This window comes from Eschrichtius robustus, chromosome 15 (genome assembly GCF_028021215.1).
Source record: "Eschrichtius robustus isolate mEscRob2 chromosome 15, mEscRob2.pri, whole genome shotgun sequence".
In the NCBI taxonomy this organism is placed as follows: domain Eukaryota; kingdom Metazoa; phylum Chordata; class Mammalia; order Artiodactyla; family Eschrichtiidae; genus Eschrichtius; species Eschrichtius robustus.
Window position 1 is genome coordinate 12267791 of NC_090838.1, and position 22361 is coordinate 12290151.

The 22361-nt window shown below is 40.6% G+C and overlaps 1 protein-coding gene across 1 annotated transcript in view; it reads right to left on the reverse strand.

Moving 5' to 3' along the window:
- CYRIA (CYFIP related Rac1 interactor A) overlaps positions 1-22361 on the reverse strand; it is a 105684-nt gene that overhangs the window by 8602 nt on the left and 74721 nt on the right. The window contains exons 3-8 of the mRNA XM_068564923.1: positions 15966-16045; positions 4028-4149; positions 2828-2933; positions 871-1007; positions 301-378; positions 20-136 (exon numbers count right to left, since the gene is read on the reverse strand). Coding sequence (XP_068421024.1) covers positions 20-136; positions 301-378; positions 871-1007; positions 2828-2933; positions 4028-4149; positions 15966-16035 — 630 coding nt within the window. The 5' untranslated portion in view covers positions 16036-16045. The remainder of the gene's footprint in view (positions 1-19; positions 137-300; positions 379-870; positions 1008-2827; positions 2934-4027; positions 4150-15965; positions 16046-22361) is intronic.

Here is a 22361-nt window from a genome sequence, read left to right on the forward strand (position 1 = left end):
ATTTCTCGACGTCGCTTACTTCGGAGACAAAGTGCATGGTGGCGTTGCTGAGGGTTTTCAGCATCGGCGTGGCTTCTGCATAGAAGAGGGACATTCGGTTGGCCATCTCATTGTTGACTTCGTTCTCAATGTCTAGCTGATGAAAAGAAGATGAGAGGATGCGGTTGATAAAGAGACGGTCAACATCTCAAAACAGTGTCCTCTGGAAATTGAATTACAGACAAAGGCTCTGTCTTCTCCCCGTGCCCCTCCCGATGACTGGAGCGTGGGTGTGTCAACCTGGTAGCTCCGGGGACTCACATGCATGTTGTTGATGCGGTTACGACTGATGGTCCTTCTGTAGTAGCTGAAGTCATTCTGAATAGCCGGGTTCCTCATCTGAAATTCAGAAGGGAGGAAAGCAGGTCATCTCTCAGCATCAGGTACGGGATATGCATCAGAAGCCCGGACACCAGATTCTGCACAGATACCAGGACTTCTCTTTGTTACCCAAGAGTCAAAGCAACTTCCGGTTAAAAATAAATACTCAAAGCTTCACTATTTAAAAATATGCCCTGGTTTTACCCTAGGCTAGATTTCAGGGAAAGTATACTTGTTCCCAAAGAGGAAGAGACATCTGAAATGTTTTCTTCTGGTTGCATTTGGCAGATTTTGAATTTCCATGTAGAAACCACCATCTTAAATCACTTTGACCACAAGGAGTTCAAATACTCACCACATGACACGTCTCTCTAGGGAAGGAGCTACAGCTCACTCATCTCTCTTCCCCCCTCCCCCCCCCCCCCCCCCCCCCCCCGCACAGCACTGCAGAGCACCTGGACACCTAGGTGCTCAGTGGGAATCTGTTAATCCAAGCACACGCGGCCTAACCTTTAGCTCATCAAATCGAAGGGTGAAATGCAGAATTTCCGCGAACTCCTTTGCCAGGGCCTGCTCCCGCTCCAGGTGTTGGGTTGGTGTGTAGGGCGGACAGGTCAGAGATTCCAATAAACTCTGAAGAGCTTTTTCTGAAAGTCGAAGTGATACAGACATATTTGAGGTGGCTCACAGAGATCTTCTCAAAAAGCACAATTTGCAGCCCCAGTTGACATTCTCAGAGATAACCTGCTTGAGTCTTTCCACTCCACCTTTTCCCCCAGAACCGTGTGAAATGTGACATGTGTGGGTGAGGAGGAAAAGGAGCCCCCCACGCTCTGCCTCCACTGGAGAAGAGCCCCGTGGCCACACAGTCTTGTAAATGTCTCCCAAAGCTCAGCTGGACCCTCACATGTCCTGTCATCCCAATTCCTCACGCTGTTAGAAAACCACAAATAGGTGATTTTGGATCATGTGCATGAGATTAGCATTCACAGTCCAGGAGGAGATGAGGTGGCCCTGAATGCATGGGTTAAATAACCTGCTTTGCAGGGAGAGACTCCTGGTCTATTCCAGCTCTTCTCTGCATTTACACTCTCAGCAAATCCCAGGAAGATTTTTCTACAAACCCACTGCCATATCTACCTCCATTATTGTCCTGAAAAGAGTCTCATTACTCCCACTTCTCTGTTTCTAAAACTTCCTTCCAGTTTTTCCTTCCATGTATTTCTCCTAGCACCGAGTCATTTAACCAGTCCTCTAGAGCAGGGGTAGGAAAACTATGGCCCACAGTCAATTTTTGCAAATAAAGTTTTATCAAAACACAGCCATGCTTTATTTTCATTCCCCTAGGGATTGACTATGGCTACTTTTGGGCTCCAATGGCAGGGTTGAGTGGCTGCAACGAAAATAGGATGGCCCACAAGCCTAAAATATTTATTATCTGGCTCTTCACAGAAGAGTGCACCAGCGCCTGCTCTATCATCCCTAGAGTCCTTTAACAGTTTCTTTCCAAGGACACCGCTAGCATTTTCTGTCTGTGGGAACAAACTGTCTTCTGAGGCAGCTCGCTTGACCTTGGCCTGCTCTGATAGGTGGATTTTTCCTGTCTGCTGTGCTGAAAGTTGGCTCCTTAGGATTTCGGTTCATTGGATCTAGACACACACTTGGAGGAAACAGAGAAGTTGATTCCTCTTCAACCTGAGTGTCTTCAGAAGCTCTCTCTTCTTGAAAAACTGGTTCAGTTCATGGAACTCTTTCCTTTGAGTCTTAGCTTCAAGTTCTCTCAACATCATGGCTATTATTCCCCCAGCGTACTTCAGTTTCTCTGTTTAAACTCTTAAAATGTGGCACTCACTTACGGCAGAAGCAGAGTAAAACATGACCACACGCTTCCTCGTTCTAGACGTATTATATTAACCAGGGAAACCTCAGACAGCTTTACTGTTCGGGGAGGGGTTGTATCATATCGGTGGTCACATAGAGCCTACTGTCAACCAGACTTGATTTTCCTCTTGCTTCTGCAAAGCCATGCTGTGCCTGCACAGATTTTTTTAAGCTTAAGGATAGAATGTTATGTTTGTCTTCCTTGTATTTTACTATATTAAACTTAACACATGATTCCAGCCAACCAACTTCTTTTTGGGTTAGCAGGTAACCTGTATTTTTTCTCTGTCCTTCGGAAATGTGATCAGACATGGTAAACCTGTTAAGAGTCAGACCTAGCTGAGAAGAAACCCAAAGGGACACCCACTGGTAAAGACACTCTAAATGCACCAGTAAATGCAGGGGAAGAAACTCTGAGGCGGATTGACAGAAATGGACATGGCAGGTGTTTTTGTACAAGTGGCCTCTGATGATGCACAGCGACGGACGTGGGGTAGTTTCCAACGCCCTGAACCTTTCCTGCTACTTTCTCAAACGCCGTAACAGAATCACACGTAAGACCTGAAAACCGTAAACGCGTACTCACCTAGCCTGATAGAAAACTCATAAAATCTCTTTAGCCTCACGACCAAAGGACACACTGCATTCCAAGCTTTTTCTTGAAGCTGAATGTCATTGGGATTTTGAATGGCCTGCCAAAACATTATGGAATTGTCTGTTTAAAAAGAAGCAGTAAGCTCCGCATCAAAACGACTTAAGACTGAGAAAGAATTTGAGTTAAAAAGATACGATTCCTGCTGTACTTTGCTAATGTGTATTTCCTCAATGGACGTTAGTTCATCAGAGTGCCGTCCAAGATGCTCAATTAGGATGGTGATTTTAGCACCTGAACATAATGTAAACGGCTCGACAATTAGACACCATGTCATCTTACTTGTTTCTCTTATCTTCAATGCGAAAAAAATGCATGTCTAATTGGAAGCAATTCAGTCCTCCTCCATGACCATTTGATTCTTCTAAAGTAGAGCTAGTGCTCATTGGGAAATGCAGATTCTGTGGATACTTTCCTTTCTTTATAGTATGTATTACATTCCTGCCAGTCTGTGATGGTACCTAAATTACCTAAATTAAACGGTGACCCCTAAGTAGAAAAATAACCTCTTAATAGGCTGTTAGTTTCTTCGAAATGCTGTTTTGTCTGGGTTTCAGCAGCTTCAGGATTATGACGCTAGCAGTGTTTTTGTTGTTGTTTTTGTTATGTTTTGTTTTTTTTCAGAAAATGGTGGTGGCAGTATGTATGTGTGTGCTGGTACTTCCACAGAACTATTTCAAGCAAAAGGACTACTTAAAGCGAGATCTTTTATGACTCTTGTTTGTGATACTAGTAGAACCTGCCAAAATTCTTACAAATTTTTGTAAAGTTCATATAAACCCAGACTGCGACTCATATTTCAATTGCTGTTCGTAGATTTCATATGTATGTTTCCCTTATATGAAGTAACATACTGACAAATTATTGTTTAAATGTGAGTCCTGCAATATCAAATGTATGTTGGAGAAGAGAATGGCTAACACTCTACACAGCCTACAGCACTGTGTGCTCAGATCAGCGTACTAGAACAAAAAGGACCATTCATACATTTTTTAAGGACACATTACCCTCCTTGTTCTTCCTAGTACGCTAGGAAACACTAGGGCTATTACTTAATCTTGCTGTGTGTGTGCGTGCATGGGTTTCCTTTACTCCACCAAGGGTGCTGTCAGCTCAGTATTATTATTGGCATACGTCTCGGATCTCTGGCCCCGCGCCCTTGTAAGCCTGCAGGTCTGCGAGGATGCTCTCGGAATCCTGGAGGACAGCGCTGATCTGGTTCCATATTTCCCTCTCTCCTTCTGTGGGCTGGGCATCTAAGCAGATGGGAAACCAAAAGACACAGAGGGCTTGTGTTTATAAACAGCCTGAGAAGAGGCTCGGTATTCAGTTCTACCTGCTAGACAATCCTATTTTAACTCCTGCAGGCTTGGTATTTACTCCTTAACATAACAAGGTGCTAAGAAAGGAAAACTAACAGAAATTCTGCCCATTACTCAGTTCAAAATAGTCATCAATATTTCACACACATTAAAGCGAAGCGTGTTGGAATCATCGTAGGCACTCCTTTATTTGTATAGGTCACGTTTTTTGCATACCTACTACGTGCCAAGTGGTACAGTGGGTGATAGGAAGAATAAACATTATCTTTTGGCGTCCACTTGTAATAGAAGCTATTGAATATTTCTGTTGTGACTGAAAGTCTGTGAATCTGAGTATAGGTAGGGAAATAGTCTCCCTTATATTTCCATACTACAAAAGCTTAAAATATTAGATAATGAATCCTTCAGAGCCATGACAGAGACGTATCTTTCCGTAACACAATGATCTGTAGAATGCCTTGGGGTTTCTCTTTGAACATGAACTCAAGAAGTGGCAGGAGTTCATTTTAAAGGCTCCTGTACTGTTCATCTTTGGTATTAACCATGAAATTTATCCACACAAAAAAGTAACACGTTTAAGCTTAAATAATGAAGAACGAACGTATTCAAACAGCCACAGAAACATCCCCTTAGCCCCTCAGTGAATTCCTACTTGTTTACATTCCTGGAGCCAATGTTTGCTCTTGTCTGAAGGAGTATTTTGTGGGGGGCTAGTGGGTGGAAGTTGAATGGTGGTAAAGATTGGGTTTTATTTATCTCACAATGCCTGTAAAATAGGTTTCTTGCCCAGGCTAGTTAGGAAATTAATCTCCATCTAAAACGAAGGCACTGCTAACAGAGAAAGGGGATAGATGGCGTCTCCTAAAAATCTGTTTTCAAAGATCCAAGTCCTAAGGCTCTGAATTCTCCCAGCGGACCTCACCACTGAAAGGTGGGATGGAGTCATACCTGGTCTAGCATTACCCAGATCAGACCCCAGTTTTGACTAATCTTGGTGGGGGTTAGGAAGAACAGAAGTCACAAAACGGGTGATTTTTAAGTGAGGCACCGACCATGCCAACTGGGTCTTCAGAAAGGCTGAGTATCAGAGTGGAAGCTGGGCCAGGTGCGGTTGCTCCAGCTTCAGTCACCGTCTGCTGGACCTACACTAATGCAAGGCCAGACCTCCGACAAGCGATGCCCGTGGAGATTTTAAGGCCACTGGTATTTCTCAGATCCTGCTAAGACCTAAGAAATTGGTGGAGTTACCTGGGAAACGAAGGGTGACATTCACCAACGTATAGTAATTCTCTTTAACAGAAAAGAAATCATAGGCCCTCAGAGGTGACCCAGAAACCCTGCAACCTGTTCCCTCTACAAATGAGACGGATTTCAACTAGCGGATGAGGAGGGACTACAGTACACGTGCACCAGGGTGCAGAGAAGGGAGAGATGAGTGTGGTCTGGGAGAACCAGAAACTGCTCCACGTAAGGGCTGGGACCGGAGCTGGCTGGCTGGAAGCCCCAGGGGAGGGCATCCATGAAGAGCAGGAGCGAGACTTGGCAGGTGGCGGCCAAAGGACGGCTGGACTTGAAAGAGGAAAGGGACCTGCCAGGTTACGCTGTTGAATCCAGCCTGGGAAGCAGAGGCGAGAAAGAAACATGTTTCTCCTTCATCCTTTGCTACCCTTCTCCTGCTTCCCGCAAACACTTGGTAAGTTGTCTCAGGTAAAATGTTTGTCACAATACACTATGTATTTCATCTTTTCCTGTTTTCCCAAACTTTCCTCAAAGCAATATGGCATCTTAAACAGAAACCGAAAAACCCACAAGCTAGGAAGCCTGTAACTGAGGAACACGTTTCAATGAACAGAACTCCAGGGTAAGGCTGGCAGTTCCCAAGTAAGAAGAAAGTCAGGGAAGAAAACATACGACAAAAATGTAAAGCTCCTAGAGAACAAAAAATCAAACACTCTTGACTCAAAATCCTTTCCCCTTTGGATGAACGTTATCGAAAACTCACAAGCTAAGCACAAAGACAATTTCCTATAGAGATCTATATTTGAGAAGGAACAGAAAACGAGAGTCTGGGACCGAGATTCTGAGAGGTAAGTCTATTTGAATATAAATACAAAGACGTGTGGGAGAGGAAGGCGCTTGGAGAACAGAAAAGGCTCCTAATCTTGGCTGTCACGTGACTCCATCTTAGCAAGTCACCACTTGATAAGTTTTAAACAAAACAGAATTAAAGCTAATAAGTGGTCTAGAAGAGGAGCATTGGAAAAACAAAAACAAAAAGCCCCCATTCTTTTGATGGTTACTGAAACACCAAAAGAGAAAGATTTCAAACTCAGTTTTTTAAAACAGAGGCCTTTCTTAAGTGCTTCAAAAGTGGCCTAAAAGTGGTACTGGCCACAGATAGGCAAGCATCTCTGCGTCCCAGGCGAAGTGACACTTCTTTCTAATACAAATTCACACTGACGTTGATGTGACCACAAAGAGCTGGATGAGTGACATGGAGGACGATACCACTTCTCTCCCAGAGGTGGCAGAGTAGGGGGCTCTGGTGAATCCCCTCCGGCCTGCAGTAACTCCCTCCTGCTAGCCAGAGTGATCTGCGAAGCAGGACCCTCAGTCCCCAGCCTCCCTCTCTGGGAAAACACTTCTTTTGGCAGATATAATAGTGTCCTATTGGAAATGTTTCTCATGTGGCCCCATTCGACAGGGATGGGGTGGGGAGGGGTGGGAGAAATCCAAGCCATCATTCCTTCTTTGGGAATGATTCTGACTTAGAAATGCGTTGGCTCATTTTCTTCCGTAATTTGTTAGGCTTATTGCAAGCCCTAGTTTTTTCCTCTCTCCTCTGTCATGGAACTGAAGTCACCTTTTCTTCCAGCTAATAATTAAGCCCTTGGTGCCAGCAGCACAGTCTCTGTCTTCTGGGCCAGGCAGCTGTTAAGAGTCTCAGGGGACTCAAAGCACAAGTGGCATCAACTTTTGAGGTAGAGAGTACCAACTGGAAGAAGCCCTAATCTGTCTTCTTCTTTTTTCAAATGGGAAAAGGACTGTGTAACCCTAAGTGACATTTGGTATTGGTCCAAATCCCTAAGTTCATGATTCATCCCACTTTGATCCCCCAGCTAAATGATCAGACACTCAGGACTAATTAGTGAGAATCTGATCTTTTAGCCTGTAAGACTCAGGCCTTATTTGTTTCACTTGATATTGTACCTCCAGGACCTAACACAGTGCCTGGCACGCAGTAGACGCTGGTAGAAAAATGTGCTGAATAGTTGAAACATATGATTTAAATATACTTCTCACATGGTTTTGTGATGGTTTTTCTGCTTGTCTTTGAATTCTGAGATCTCTGGAGACAGGGTCTGTATTCTTGTCTTTAGTGCTCCCATATGCCCTACCCATTGGAGACACTCACTAAACATGTCATGACTCAATGAATAAATGAGGAAATTGACCAGGTGACAGAGAACGCGGGTTGTGGGAAGCAGCAAAAGAAATGAAGATCCTATTGCTTCTAGATCCTCTCCTCTGTCTTGCCTCTCTAAATGGCTTTAACAGTGTTGCATGTTTCTCTATTACCATGAAGATAATATGCATTCACCTACAATCAGATTGGCTATTCACATCTTCATTAACATTGTGTTTTTAAATCTTCCATCATTTATCTACAGCGTCAACGTTTCCTCAGTGTGGTTAACACATTAATAGAATATTTGATGAGTGAAAAACTGCATTTAATGTTTATTCTCCCAATCCCAAGGCCGTTATCATTTTGGAGTAGTCCTTTGAGAGGCTTTGGGGTCTATACTTTTGGCATTCTCCAGATTCAGATTCAGTTGGTTACCATGTTTTTACAGTGTATTGTGTCTTCGGATGTCAAGGAGAGACATCTTGAAAAAGACCTTGAAGAATTAGTGATTGAAAAGGTTACTATATTCAACCTGTCAGCAACCTCCTAAAGCATTTGCTGAGTGAACAGGAACTCTGAATTATGGGTTGTTTTTCTATTTTTAACACACAGATTGACCTTTAGTCAAAGGTATACACACACACACGCACACACAAATGCACACCAATAATATTAATGATGGAAATGGGTCGTTATTTCCAGTTGCAGTCAGTGAATTAATTGGTGATATTTTTTTCTAAGAATCACATTCTAAATTTCTAATCATCACCAGTTATTTCATCAAAATTAAGGAGGATGGTTACACAAAGCTGGGCTGCTCCTGTCTAACGATGAAGCTGTTAAAAACCCCTGTGATTTACACAGGCAATTTCAGAAACCAACACTTCTAGGAGCCCGGGAACAAGCCCATCCAGGCTTTTCCCCGGGTGATGATTTAGACCCCTATTCTGGACTTGCTGTTGTAGAAAGTATGAAAATGTATCATGTGCACTGTGACCTTGAACACATATATTTATTGTCAAGAACTTGCTGGATTCCAAGTGCCTAGAATTTTTAATGGAAAAGTACCATCTTATCAATTAAGAAAGTTAAACAGTATTCGTGCTGTTTACAGGGGATCTATTTATCCTCCTTTGGCTCAATCTGCTAGTGACAGTGGATATTCACTGTCAGCATTTTGGAGTCACCAGGGTCAGGAAGAGGTTTCACAGTGGAGGATCGCGATATTTACTGAAAGCAGAATGCTTGGCATTCCACTGTGCTGATGGAGAGGAAGGTGGCCATGGGCTTTGTTTGTCAGGAACGAGCATCTTTGGTGAACATACCCCAGGGCAAGGCAGCAGGGTTCAACCCAGAGCAGGGCTGTCAAATCAAAGGGTTCTTATCTCTGTGAATCAGCCAAGGACGAGCCCTGTCTCTACAAGCACTGGGAACCCACACACCTTTTCCTAACAACCTATTCAGTACTGTGTGGAAAAGCTGACAGAGAATCAAACAAATTAACCAGAGATAATGTGAGAAGAAGACACAATTTATTTGGAGATGTCTTTGGCTTCCAAGGAAGCCCTGGCATTTCATCAACAGGATACATCCCTATCTCTGCACCCCACTGGTTGCTGTATAAACACAGAAGAAAGGTACAGCAGAAAGAATTTGCCAAAGCCATAAATTAAACCTATGGCTCTTCTTCTCCACCAACTTCCTCACTTCTCCACACCTCGCCCCTTCAGGATAAACTAAGAAACAAAACTATCTAACATTAAAATTTGGGGATGTAAAATGGAAATGATTTATAGCACAATACTAACTGCTTACAGAAACAACGTAAAATTGTGAAGGTCCATTGGAAGATGTAAGTAAGTGTGACTGGTTGACATATTTATTTGTACAGGAGCATTAGTCATCATATGCCAGAGCCCTTTCCCAAGGAACAATCAGATGAGAGACTGCAAAGAACAGGGAGGGTTAAGATACTTGAAGGCTTGTTTATTTCATTCACATGCTGTGAGATCCCTGTGATGTCATGGGGGAAGGGGGAGCTCCAAGGATATAGTTTTGGAGACCCAGATCCTACCATCAGTTTTACCACTCACTAAACATGAGACCTCAGGGAAAGCCTATTAATCTCTCTGGGTCTCATATTATTTCTTGGTAAAGGGAGGGAAGCTAACAAGAGCCCCGTCTCCTCCCTGTATGTTCCTGTGGGGTCTATGACCTGTAGGATCGTAATGAGGATGTTGACAGATGAAAAGCGCTTAAAAAGCAAAAGTGCTAGAAACTGAAAGAATCTTTGTGAATGAATCCCTACTATGGCATAAACAAATTCCTTCCCAGGTCTGTTCTGTTCCTTTGCTTTTTGTTTGTGTTGTTTCATTTGTAAAGTGACCAAAAACATTCTTTATTTTCCTCCTTTACTCTTCTAAGATTATCTAGCCTCCTGTGAACAACCTCAGCAGATGTGAGGGTACCAGAGAGGGAGAGATGAAAGAAGAGATCAGTAGCAGCAGGAAGTGGCCTGAGTCAACAAAGAAAGCCCAGATGATCGCCTACTCTGACAGCGCCCCCTCCCTTGCTCTAAAGAGTAGGAGACTGTAGTCCTAACAGGTCAAAATATTCAGAGCCTTTCTGAGAGGACAGTGGCTTGGAAGCTTTAGAATTTCCCTCTTAACCCCACCTCCTTCCCCATCAACCACCATTATTGTTTTTGGCATGCTTATTATGCTCATAAAGGTTGGTTTTTCTTGTAAGAAAATCATTTTTCAGTTGCTATTATTCTAAGAAACACATCTTCGGCCCAGCCTAGAACCTGTACTTCTTTTGGCCAGCCCATCACTTGCTCTCCGTTCTACTTATTACAGACTTCTCTGCTACCTGCCCTACTGTCTCTTCAATGTGTTTGCATCTGATCTCCCCAATAAAGTTATATACTCCTTGAAAAAAAGTTCATGTTCTTCTAATGTTCCTATATTTATGTGCTCTATGTCTTTCCCCCCATGCCTCTCTGCTCCACGAAGACACCACCCCCACTTCTGCTGGTCCTTCCTAATGCTAGGATGCAGGAGATGTTCTGCAGATGGTTACTGAATTAGCATCAGTGAAGAAATCAAAATTCTTAAGCTTATACTTCATGCCCAGGTCTATGCCAGATACTGAGTAAGTCACATATGATATAAGCACACGATGCCTTCCAAATCCTTTCCACGGGGAAGTGAAATAATACCAAAGAGACCTAGTTATGTCAGAAGGAATGAAGAACACTGGAATAAGAAAATGTGTGAGAAAATATAAAAGATCTATTAAGATTACAAATACAAACACATACACGTTTAAGAGACTATTGCAAGTTTAAAGTTAAAAAAAGACATCGTAATGAGGAGTTTATAACATATGTACATAGACGCAAAACATATAGCAAGAGCACAAAGGGTGGAAGGGTGATGATTGGATGTGTACTGTGATAAGTTTCTTAAATTCTTCATGAAGTAAAGAATACATTTTGAAGACAGATGGCAATAGGTTACAGATGTATATAATAATCTCTAAAGTAAGCACCAAGAAGCATAACTAAAAAGTCAACGTAAAAGACAAAAGAGAATAGTAAAAATTATCTGATTTAATCGGAAGGGAGGAAAACACTGAGAAACAAAGAGCAGAAATGGAACAAATGGAAACAACACCAGGATACACTCAAATACAAACAGTAATTAAATGTACATACAGTAATTAAATGTAAATGGGCTAAACATGCCAATAAAAAGGTAGATATTACCTTTTGGATAATATCCAAAAGGATGAAAAAAATTGGATGAAAAAAATCGGGCCAACTATGTGTTGTTTATGAGAAACACGCTATAAAGATAAAGGCAGACAGAATGGGGAAACATATACCATTGCAAACACTAAGCATAAGAAAGCTGTTATGGTCAAAATATGGCATGCTTAAAGGTATAGTTAACAAAAGATATGTGGGACCTCTGAAAACTATAAAACACTGCTGAATGCAATTAAAGAATATCTAAACAAAAGAAAAGATAGACCATATTCATAGGTGGGAAGAATCAATATTACCTAGATGTCAATTCTCTCCAAATTGATCCCTAGATTTTATGTAATTATAATCAATAACCCAGCAAGATTTTCTGTAGACATTAAAAGCCTATAAAAGATAAATAAAATTATTTAGAAAAGTGAAGGAGCTAGAATACTCAAAACACCTTGAGAAAGAACAAAGTTGAAGGGCTTACTCTTCCTGACTTTAAGACTTATTAGTTGTTACGTTTTGGTATTAATTGGTGAAAGGGATCAATAAAGCAATGAGAGAGAATAAAAGGTCCAGAAATAGCCCGATACATATTATAGTTAACTAAATTACGATAAGGGCATTAAAGCAATCTCCCTTTGCTAGGGTAATTTCATATCACATGAAAGAAAAATAAACCCAACACCTCTCTCATAACATATACAAAAATTAGTTCAGGATTGATCATTGACCTAAATGTAAAGCTTAAAATTCTAAAACTTTCATAAGGAAATGTAGTAGGATATCTTTATGACCGTGGAATAGGCATGATTTCTTAAAGAAGGTACAGCATGAACTTGGTAAAGAAGGAAAAAAATGATAAAATCACACTTCATCAAAATGTAAAACTTCTGTTCATGGAAAGAAAAAAGTAGTGGGATGAAAAAACAATAAAAACATGTTAAGTGATTGTGTAGAAATGTGACCATAAACTGTAAAACCCGCTGCAAAGGTCAAAAAATTTAAATCAGATCTACACAACTGGAAAACCTAAGGACAGATGTGTCTAATTTTGTATTATATTTTGACCCAACCTAATTATATCTATTTGCCCCAGTTCAATTATATTCCATCAGTGACTTCAAAAAGAATATTCAACACTCAAAGTAGAGGTGCCAAATGCCTTTGAGCTGTTGCCTGCCGTACACTGTTCAGCCTTCCTTCCTCTTTCTACTTCTTACTCCTTAACTCTTTTGTAATCCAGCCTCTGTACTCAAAGTAATAAATCCCGAATCTGTTGGGCAGTTAACTGCCCAATCTGTCATCCCCTTTTCAGGCTCTATCCTTCTTGACCACTCTTAGCATTTGAATCCATTTACACTCCCTCCTACTTGAATGTCTGTGTCTCCTGGCTGCCTGATCTAGCCTGTTCTATTCTGTTTCTTCACATGGCCAGCATCTGTTACTCAGGCTCATTCATTGTCCAATAGTCCAGGCTCAATGCGGGCTGAGTGCTCGGTCGCCAAACGGGGTGAGGCCCAAGCCCTGCCATCAGGAATCTCAACTGAGTAAGATGAGGTTCCTCCTCAGTGTGGCCTTTCTCTCCTGGATCCTCTAACTACTCAACCTCCCTTTAAGTATAAGCACACCTGAAGTTCCCATCCCCTCAAGCTCTTGCCTGCTCTAGTTTTCCCTCAGGGATTTCAACTATTCTCTTTGGAAAAGTCTTCTAGATCTGTAGAAAAAACACTCATTGTTTTAAGTCCACTCCAAATGCCACCTTTGCAAGAAGACTTCTCCAATTCTTTCTGTAGCCATCCATTTCCTGAAACTTGATGTATGCTTTCTCCCTCTACTCCCAGGCCACACCGTGCCTCTCCTAAGCCCCTTATTTTACTTTGTCCTGAACTGTGTGCCTGTATTGTCCTCCACACCTGCCTGGGGCTTCATTAGGCAAAGGCTGCTCTTGTTTAGCTCTGTCTCCCTGATGGCACCCTGGCTTACACGAAGGCTCATAACCACTCTCAATATACTGTTACCGTATTGAGCTGAAATCTATACACTCAAGGAAAAATCATGACCACAGCCCACCTTCCCCACCCTTCCAGTCTATCATCCTTTTTTCTTGGAAGCCAACTTTAGGAAATATGATTTGCAGGATCAAGAAACCAATTTTTTTTTTTTTTTTCATGAGACATCTTAGTTTGTAGATGATTAAGACTTCCCTCTCTAATCAGGAACAGAATGATGGCTGTAGCACTTCCTGGAAGCTGTCTGTGATGAGCACTTAAGGGAATCAAAGCAGAGGGAGGAAGAAAGCCAAAGACATCTGTGTTCCCATCTCAGTTCCCCAATCATTCCCTGTGTGACTTCAGCCCAGTGATTTATCTTCTCAGTCTCAGTGAAATAATGTTACTCTTCTTGGTATTGAGGGAGAAACAAACAAGATTATATACATTTCTATAAATTTACGGTTTTATATTTTCCTTAAATACTATAGTTCTAATCCTAGTAGTGAGCCACCAGACATGGAAATCCATTCCACACTTCCCCCTCTTGGAGAAATTATAGTATATCTACAAATGGAATTTTGGTACCATAAGCTGTTATCAAAATTCAAGATATTTAAATGTTCTCTTCAGCCACCATGACCTTCCCGTAAATAACATATTAAGAAAATGTCCAAAGTACAAGACTGAACAGATCAGAGTCCTTGGGTTGTAGCAGAGAGGAAGTGAGGCCCCTTTGCTATGGTGGTGGGGAAGGGGATCCCCTGAGATGTCGCCTCAGAACACTGCTGCTCCAGAGAACATCAGTTGAAAACTACTGCTTTAAATTCCTGTAGATTTTACTTTTATCACTTTAAAGGATTTTGATATTAGATTTGACAAAGGACTCAACCCTATTCTACGTGGAAGCATGGAAAGCCAGAATTCAAGAACAGCGAAATAGGCAAATGGGGTCACTCTGGTAGTCGTTGTGAGAAGCACGCACACATGCACGTGGACTTTGGAGCTTCCAAAAAAAAACAGGCACATAACTCCCCTAGGTGTTTATATATCCCTGAAGTTGTGAGTGAATGGGGTGTTTTACCACCATTTGGGCCTCTGTGCATGCTGAATGAAACAGTGTAAAGTGCATACGAAAAGAAGTGGAAGGGGTCAATTAAAAATGCAAGTAGTAAAATTAGGGTGTTGGAATAATAGGTAATTTATTTTGTAACAATTCTTTGAAGTTATTAATAAATCTTCCTGTAACAACAACAACAAAGATATGTATATTACAGAGGAGTAGCAAAAGTCACACACGTAAAAAAAGCCCACTCTTTTTGAAGTATCAAATCAATCCGGCTCTTGAGTTCCCAGCTGCACCTCTTACCAAACCCAACCAAACCCAGCCAAACCCAACCAAATCCAACCAAACCCAACCAAATCCAACCAAATCCAACCAAATCCAACCAAGCCCTACCAAAACCAACCACACCCAATCAAATCCAGCCAAACCCAGTCAAATATCAAGAGCAACAGCAAACCGAGTTAAATCAGAAGTGGGATCTCTTTCGTTGAATATAATCTACAGTAAAAATCTTTTTCACAATGCAAGAGCTTTGGGGACGCTTTTCCTTTTCAAGTAGGTATTTTAGACATACCAAAGATTTTTAAAAGATACAACCAAGGAGCTTTCATCATTTGGCTTGCTGTATCTTAGAAGGGTCTTCTAGCATTTACTTAGAAAATCTCTGTTAGAAGGTTTAATGTATATGTAAGGAAGTTCCAACTTATTTTTAATATAAATAAAGTACTTGAAATATTACAGTTTAAAGCAGATTAAAGTTTGTAACAGATGACTACTGGACAAAGGACATTTAACTATGCTTAGCATTGTGGAACTGCGATTCAAAAAGAGGAGAACACACGAGTGAGTGTAGAAATGTGAGCCTAGTTGATTAAACATGAATGTGTCATTCATTTATAAATATATTCAATCAAAAAATAAACAAGATAAGAAAGAATCTCTGTATGTATTTAGTCATGATTCATGAGCCATTTTGCTTTAGGAAAAAATTTAAAGTTTTTGATAAAAGAAAAATAACCTTTCAAATGAAAGTTATATCTTAAACTCCTGAAACAGTTTTGTACTATCAAATAATATAAAAGAACAGATAGAGATGACTCAAAAATATAAAATCTGTAAGCCTCATTTCTTGTATATATCACTTTTTTCTTTCACGTCTAGTGATATTTGTTCTATATTAATCTGTGTCAATTACTATGCATACTATTTTTCTTTGTAATATGACATAGAAAATCTTGAAAATTATTAGGAAAATACATGTTGATGATTTATGTTAGGCCTACAATAACTGATTGCTTCTAAAATCAAAGAAAAGCCTAGGCATATTAAAAAGATATTCTTTGGGGTGTTTTTAAAAATGTATGAAAAGAAAGAAGGAAATGATCTTTGAAGACTCAGAGAAATGCAGAGTGACATTTGGATGTGGTTTAAGTATCACACACAATCTTTATCTTATAACTTCCCTATCAACAAGCTATAAAGAAAGTGAAAAATTTTCATCATAATCTTTTAATTTTTGGAACTTACTTTCAAAATCCAGGAAAAAGTGTGGGTAGTTTTCAATTTCCCTGGTAAGGACTTTGAGCAGGTTTCCCATCCCAGCAAACCTAGGAGAGGCAACACAAAGCCAAATACCATTAGCAGTATAAAAAACAAGCTTCTTAAAAGATTGGACATTTTTTAATAACTTGTATAAATACCACTGAACCCCTATAACTACATCAGAAGACCCAACAGAAAGTATCTTTATACCAGGTGATGAGTGATAACTTAGCAACTATTTTTTATTCAAAGAATTAGGGATTTTAGTCACAGGAGGGAGAGTTTAGGTATATTCTACAAATTTCTTCCCTTTCCCCTTCACTAATCCCCTGAATCCTAATATTTCAGCTTTGCTTTGTTTCTGTTCCATTGATGTGGGAACATACCATGTCAATGGACAAGCAGAACAGAGAGAGCATTATTAAAATACCTATCCAAAAAGGTAAGTTTCTTAAAGTTCCTGAGGAAAAGAGTTTAGAAAACAGATTTATACTCCCAGGAACCCCTCTTAGCCTGTACAGGAGGTCATGTTTCCCAGGCAAGTCAGAGGCTCTTGCAATTTGACATTTCAATGGTCACGAAATTAGGTACTTCATGAAGTGTAGAAACGAACAGGTATAACATCCAAAAAGTTTTCTCAATGAAATTGCAGCCTGAGGCATTTGCAAGGGTGAATCAAGTCTACAGAGAAATACAAATTGGTTACATATCCGCAATCCCAACCTGAAAAAATAGGGAAAATGTAGTTATTATTTAAGTAAATAGAAAAATTTCTACTGCTCTCAGCTCTAGACATTAAACCATCTTCTTCAGGAGGCCATTTCCCATTCATTTATTCTACACATATTTACGGAGCCGCGATTTGATGCTGGGTGCTGTGCTCTTTGGAAGGTATTTTTCTAACTCATGATTCAGACACCTCAGCTTGTGAAGGATCAACGTGAAAAATCACTGGACCAGTAAAAGGGAACTGCAGGGATGTAATTTTCTATCCACATGGCTTCTGACAGTATTTTTGTCGCTACAGGCATTTAAAAAGATATGCCACTCTAAGAAAGATGCGGTGAAAGAGGAATATATGAAAAGGATAATGTTGTGCATGAAAATACATAACAAGCAGTTCCCTTAAGTGCAGAAGGTGGTATAATCTAGTCTCCATAATCCCCCCTTCTGAGAAAATAACTCATACACTTGCAGACATCATTCACGGTATAAGTCACTAACGTGAAGCTAGAAAAGAGTCTGCTTAGGGAGGGCTGTTTGCAATCCTAACTCTGTTTCCTGTTAGAGCTCTGTTATCCAAGGCAAGGTACTTTACTGTCTAAGCCTCAGTTTTTTCATCTGTAAAAAGGATTTGTGAAATGTATCTATTTCATCAATCATGAATATTAATGAACAAAAATATAAAGTGTTTAGCACCGTACTTACAGGAAGTGCTCAAGGCACATTACATGATAATTACCACCATCATCATCATGATAATTATCTTAACAGCCTTCAAATACTTACTTAGAATTCTCCTATGGAAAACGATTGAGGTAGGTTGTATGTGGCTCTAGGGAAGAGAACTAGAACCAATGAGGAAATAATGAGGAAGATCTTCATTCAGTGTCGTGAAAAAATTTCTAACCATTAGGGTTGTCGGCATATTGGGCGATTTGCCCTGTGAAATAGTGTTTCCTGTCACTGGTGGTGTTTAATTAGAAATATGGTGTATTACTCCTGAAAAATATTGTAAAAATGAGTTGGGCAGAAGGTTGGAATAGATACCTCTTAGACCTTGCCCATCTTGACACACACACACACACACACACACACACACACACACACACAACAGGAGGCAAACACCGTGCTTCTCTCTTCCAAAAGGATCGTCCCTATTCTTTCTGTCATTTTCTTCCTCCCTTGCCTTTATGCACAAGTTCTTTTAAGGTATTTTTGAGCAAAGCCCTGTATGAGACAGGTTCTGCCAGATTAAAACTCAGAACTGGTATAGCCCATCCCTGCCACTGGGCAACATTCACAAATCCTCCTGGGTCTCTAGGAAATATAATCTGTTCCCAATTTAATGAACAATTCCAGCTCAGACCTGGAGGCACTTCTTGTAGGAAGATGATTCTACTGTTTAGTAGCAGCGCTGACTTTCACATAAAATGCCTTAATGGAAGTTAAATATTCTTAATTTCCCTAGCTTTGTGCTATTAACATGTCACAAGAGACCTGAATGGATTTAGCTTCCTCCTAAAAGTCTGACTTGTGTAGGATTTTACTGTCAGAGTGCCTGGGTGGGAAATACATTAAGCCTTTAAAATTAGTAACAGACTGAAATAAACACACGTGGAAATACATCCAAATACTAGCTGGCTGCAGAGTTCTACCTGTTCAAAACGTTACTTAAGCTGGTTGGCTGATGCAGTCCAATACTTTGAAGCATGATTCTAACAACAGTCCAGGTCAACTAACTGGAAATAGTCTAGATGTACTCTAGATGTTTCACATGCCAAATAGGAACTGTCTGGAAGAATAATTGATAATTATGGGATATTATGTAGTATTAGGGGTCAAGTCCAGTCCTATGGAACCTAGAGAACATGCATTTCAATACAAGCTCCTTGAATAAACACAGAAATAGTTCATCTCCTTCACGGGAAAAAAAAAAATGATGCTTATCGCTCCCCTCCAATGGGACAAGAATTCATGGAAGTATATTCTGGTTCAAGGTCTGCAAAGTGAGTTAACATCACGCAGATGGGCACTGGGTAGAGACCATGGTTGCTTTTTATTAGACCTCGGGCTCCACTTGGGAAGACCCTCACCCAAGGAGTTTTTACCACAGCCCCAGCTACATTCTTCATGACAGAGCCTCTCCAATCTTTTCAAACAGCTCCTAAGTGCATACAAAATACATTTCTATGAACCATGTTACTAGTGAGATGGCTTAGTTAATCACTGTGAGGATTATTTTTTAATATTTGATCTTGTTCAATAAAAGAATTTAAGAGAAGTTATTATACACTACTAGAAAATGCAAATGCTTACATAATGAAAGTGAGGGGAAGAGGAAAATAAAAGGAGAATAGTAAGATGAAGGTAGAGAGGCAAGTAGTACATGAACCACAGGTCATCCAGGCAATAAGATCTTCATATTTGTTGGAGATCAATTTGGATCTAAGCTTCTGAGTGCCAAAGCAAAGGGGAAAAAAGTCTCTTTCAAGATTTGGTGTTCAGAAAATACAGACAAACAGGTTACACTGGAGAAGTACAGCTTTAAAAAAAAAAAAAAATGAAATAGTGATCATGGCTAAGAGTTGAGACAAAGAGAAATCTCCTCCAGCTAAGAGCAGACTGACACTTATACCTGAGGATGAGCAGAGTCTTAGAGCTCCCATGGGTACAGCAGTGTTTTCACAGCTGAAAGCAGGGGAGAGAAGCCTGGTTGGCAGTCCAGGACCGTATTTAGGGAAGTCGGGGACTCTGGTTTCCATGTTCTGTCTGGTAATTCCATGCCTACACTCCTAATGTGACCTGCTGCTGGGTCAGTCCCAAGGAACTTGCCAGCTCCTTGCCACTCTCCACTATGGATTGGGAGCTCATATCAGAGAGAATAAGGCAATCCAGCAGGTGATGATTCTAGGCAGTTTCTACAGGTAAAGAAGCTGCTTATTAAGTTCAAGGGATAGGAAAGGTCTCCCCAATAATAAAGGAGGAGATGGAGAACCAATATGAAGGAAGAGAGAAGTACAGCAAAAAATACAGATGTGAAAGTACTAAAATACTAGGAATAGAATTCATAAAGGAAGACGCTAAGGATTCCAGGCCTAAGAGAGCTCAAGCAATAATTTATAAAGCATGTTTATTATTTAAAACTAGTATGCTGTCTATATTATAAAGTTTAGGCTTATTTTAACACACACACACACACACACACTCACACACACACAAACACACAATGTCTCCCTTGACATCTTCAGAGATCATCTTAAATTGAAACCTCCCTGGGACACGACACAGTTTGCAGTGGTGCCCGTGAGTGTTGTTGAGATCTGAATTCACTCCCTCCAGGAGGGTCTGGTAGGGGCAGAGCAAGGGAAGATCACGAGATTTGGTCTCCCAGATGAAGACGGAGGGAAGGAGATGCCAGTTGGATAAGTACTCACAAGGTGACGGGCCTTGCAAACATTCTCTCTGGCTCTTACTTGGGATGTTTCCTGCTTTGGAGACTGGCATTGGAAGGTGGTCCTCTTTCCATCTGTGGCCACTCCGGATGGCCTTTTGCTCTTAGAGACACCTGTCTTCCTCCATGACCGGGTTCTCCAGGACTGTCCCTTTTCTACCAAAGTGAAGGTGTGTGGGCGTCTGGCATGACGGCTTTGGCTATTTGCTGGGCTTGTTTTCCCAGAGCATTGCAGGTTGGGACTTACTGATAAAGATTAAGACACAGTCTTGAGGATCTGTAGCACAGAGTAGGCTAAAATAAAAATGTGGCCTACTGATATTATCAGAAGATGCATAGTGTAAGTGGTAAATGAGGAGCTCCTAGAGAAGAGTTTGAAAGAGCCGCACAAATATGAAGCACCGTCTCACTCCCGCATTATGCTAGAGCAAGTCATTGTAGCTCTGAGCCTCGGTTCTTCACCTACAACAACAATAATATAATAATCTCTTCTACGTGAGATTCTTGCAAAGACTACTGAAATGAGTGTAAAACTGCCGTGTAAAATACTATAAAACACTGCGCAAATATTAGCTATAATTATTCAGCATTACAACTCGTTTCATGGTTTAAGTTATTCATGGAATCAAAGAAGTATTACATCCCCAGAATCATATAAGTTGCATGTTTCTTGATATTTCAGGTTTGGTCTCCCAAAATCCATGACTCTTTATGTAAACTGCTTTAACGTCAAGCTATAATCAGGTAAATATTTAAAGGTATTAATAGCTAGCACCGCAAGAGATTTTCCTACATGTCAAAGACTGTATTTTAGATACCTTTTCTTACTTTATCTTCAAAATATATCTAAGAGGAAGGTATGCTTTTTAGGGATTAGAAAACTTAAATGTACTAAAATTAAATACAGAAGCTAATTTTAAAAATATAAATCTTTATGAAAGAAAACTAAATTTTCAAGAGAACAATATTTATATGTGTGTGACAGTTAGAGGCTGGGGTCTTCAGATAACTCTATACAAGTTAATTCCCATTTCCAACACGAAAATCCCAAGCAGAAACAAATGCTTTTGAAAATAGCAGTAAGGAGATCACCCTTTTAATAAATATTCAAAAAATCATCAAAAACTGCAATTTTTAACAAAATGGTTGTGTCTATGTTTACCCCTTTCCGTAAATATAGCATAAAGTCCAAGGAAAACACAAATATCTAATGAAGAACACCCTGCCAAAGGGACTCATGAAATATCTCTACTGAAAAGGAATGAAATGCCAAAGGGCAAAGGGGCAACACAGATTTTCCAACAGTCAAAAGAGGGGGTCGGTCAGGATCACTGCCCACTCAGGTCCCAGGAGACTTGGTTTATCTTCCTCAACACTGACTCTCTTGGTGACAGTGATCTATCTAAATAAAAGGAAAAGTCAAACTCCTATCCTCCCTAAAGGGAATCTGGTAACAGTTTGATGGGAAGTTTCTTCTTTTCCCTTTGGTTTTCTAATAAAAACACCACCTTGAATAATTGCCCTGAGGGAACTAGTCAATCACTGGTTGAATACCCTGAATACCTGCGGCCTGTGGGAGTGGGGTTTTCAATGACAGAAGCCATGGCTGCAGTGCTCAAGTGATACACATGCTATTTAGGGAGACAGCACAAGTTCAAATTAAGAATGTAATCGACCTGGAAGCACATAACAAGCTTCTGATAAGTGGTAAGGGCTCAAAAATGTTAACTGAATGTGAAAGTAGTAGTATTACTACTTACTTAGTAGTAGTACCTGGTACACAATAAGTACCAACCAGAGTGATGATGATGATGATGATGATGAGGAAGATGATGATGACATATGAGAGAGACAAGAACACGCACATTTTACTGAGGGTCCACTGTGTGCCTGGCACTGTGCTTGGCGCTTTCACACACTTAAGTTCACTCAAACTTTACAGCAATCCTTCAGGTAGCTATCGTTCTCTTCATGTATTGGAGGAAGAAGAAATTTAGTTGGTTAAGCATCTTTCTGAAGACTACAGGAAAATAAAAGATAGAGCTTGAGCATCTAGGAACTCAAAGCCCATGCTCTTTTCCCCATAGGAGGAGACCTGGGATTCCAGACCCCAGGAGGCCCCCGTTTGGGGACACTGAGAGTCCGTGGTCTGTGGAAAGTGCGTGCTAGATAATGTATTATTGTATGTATATGCTCCTTTCTCTGGG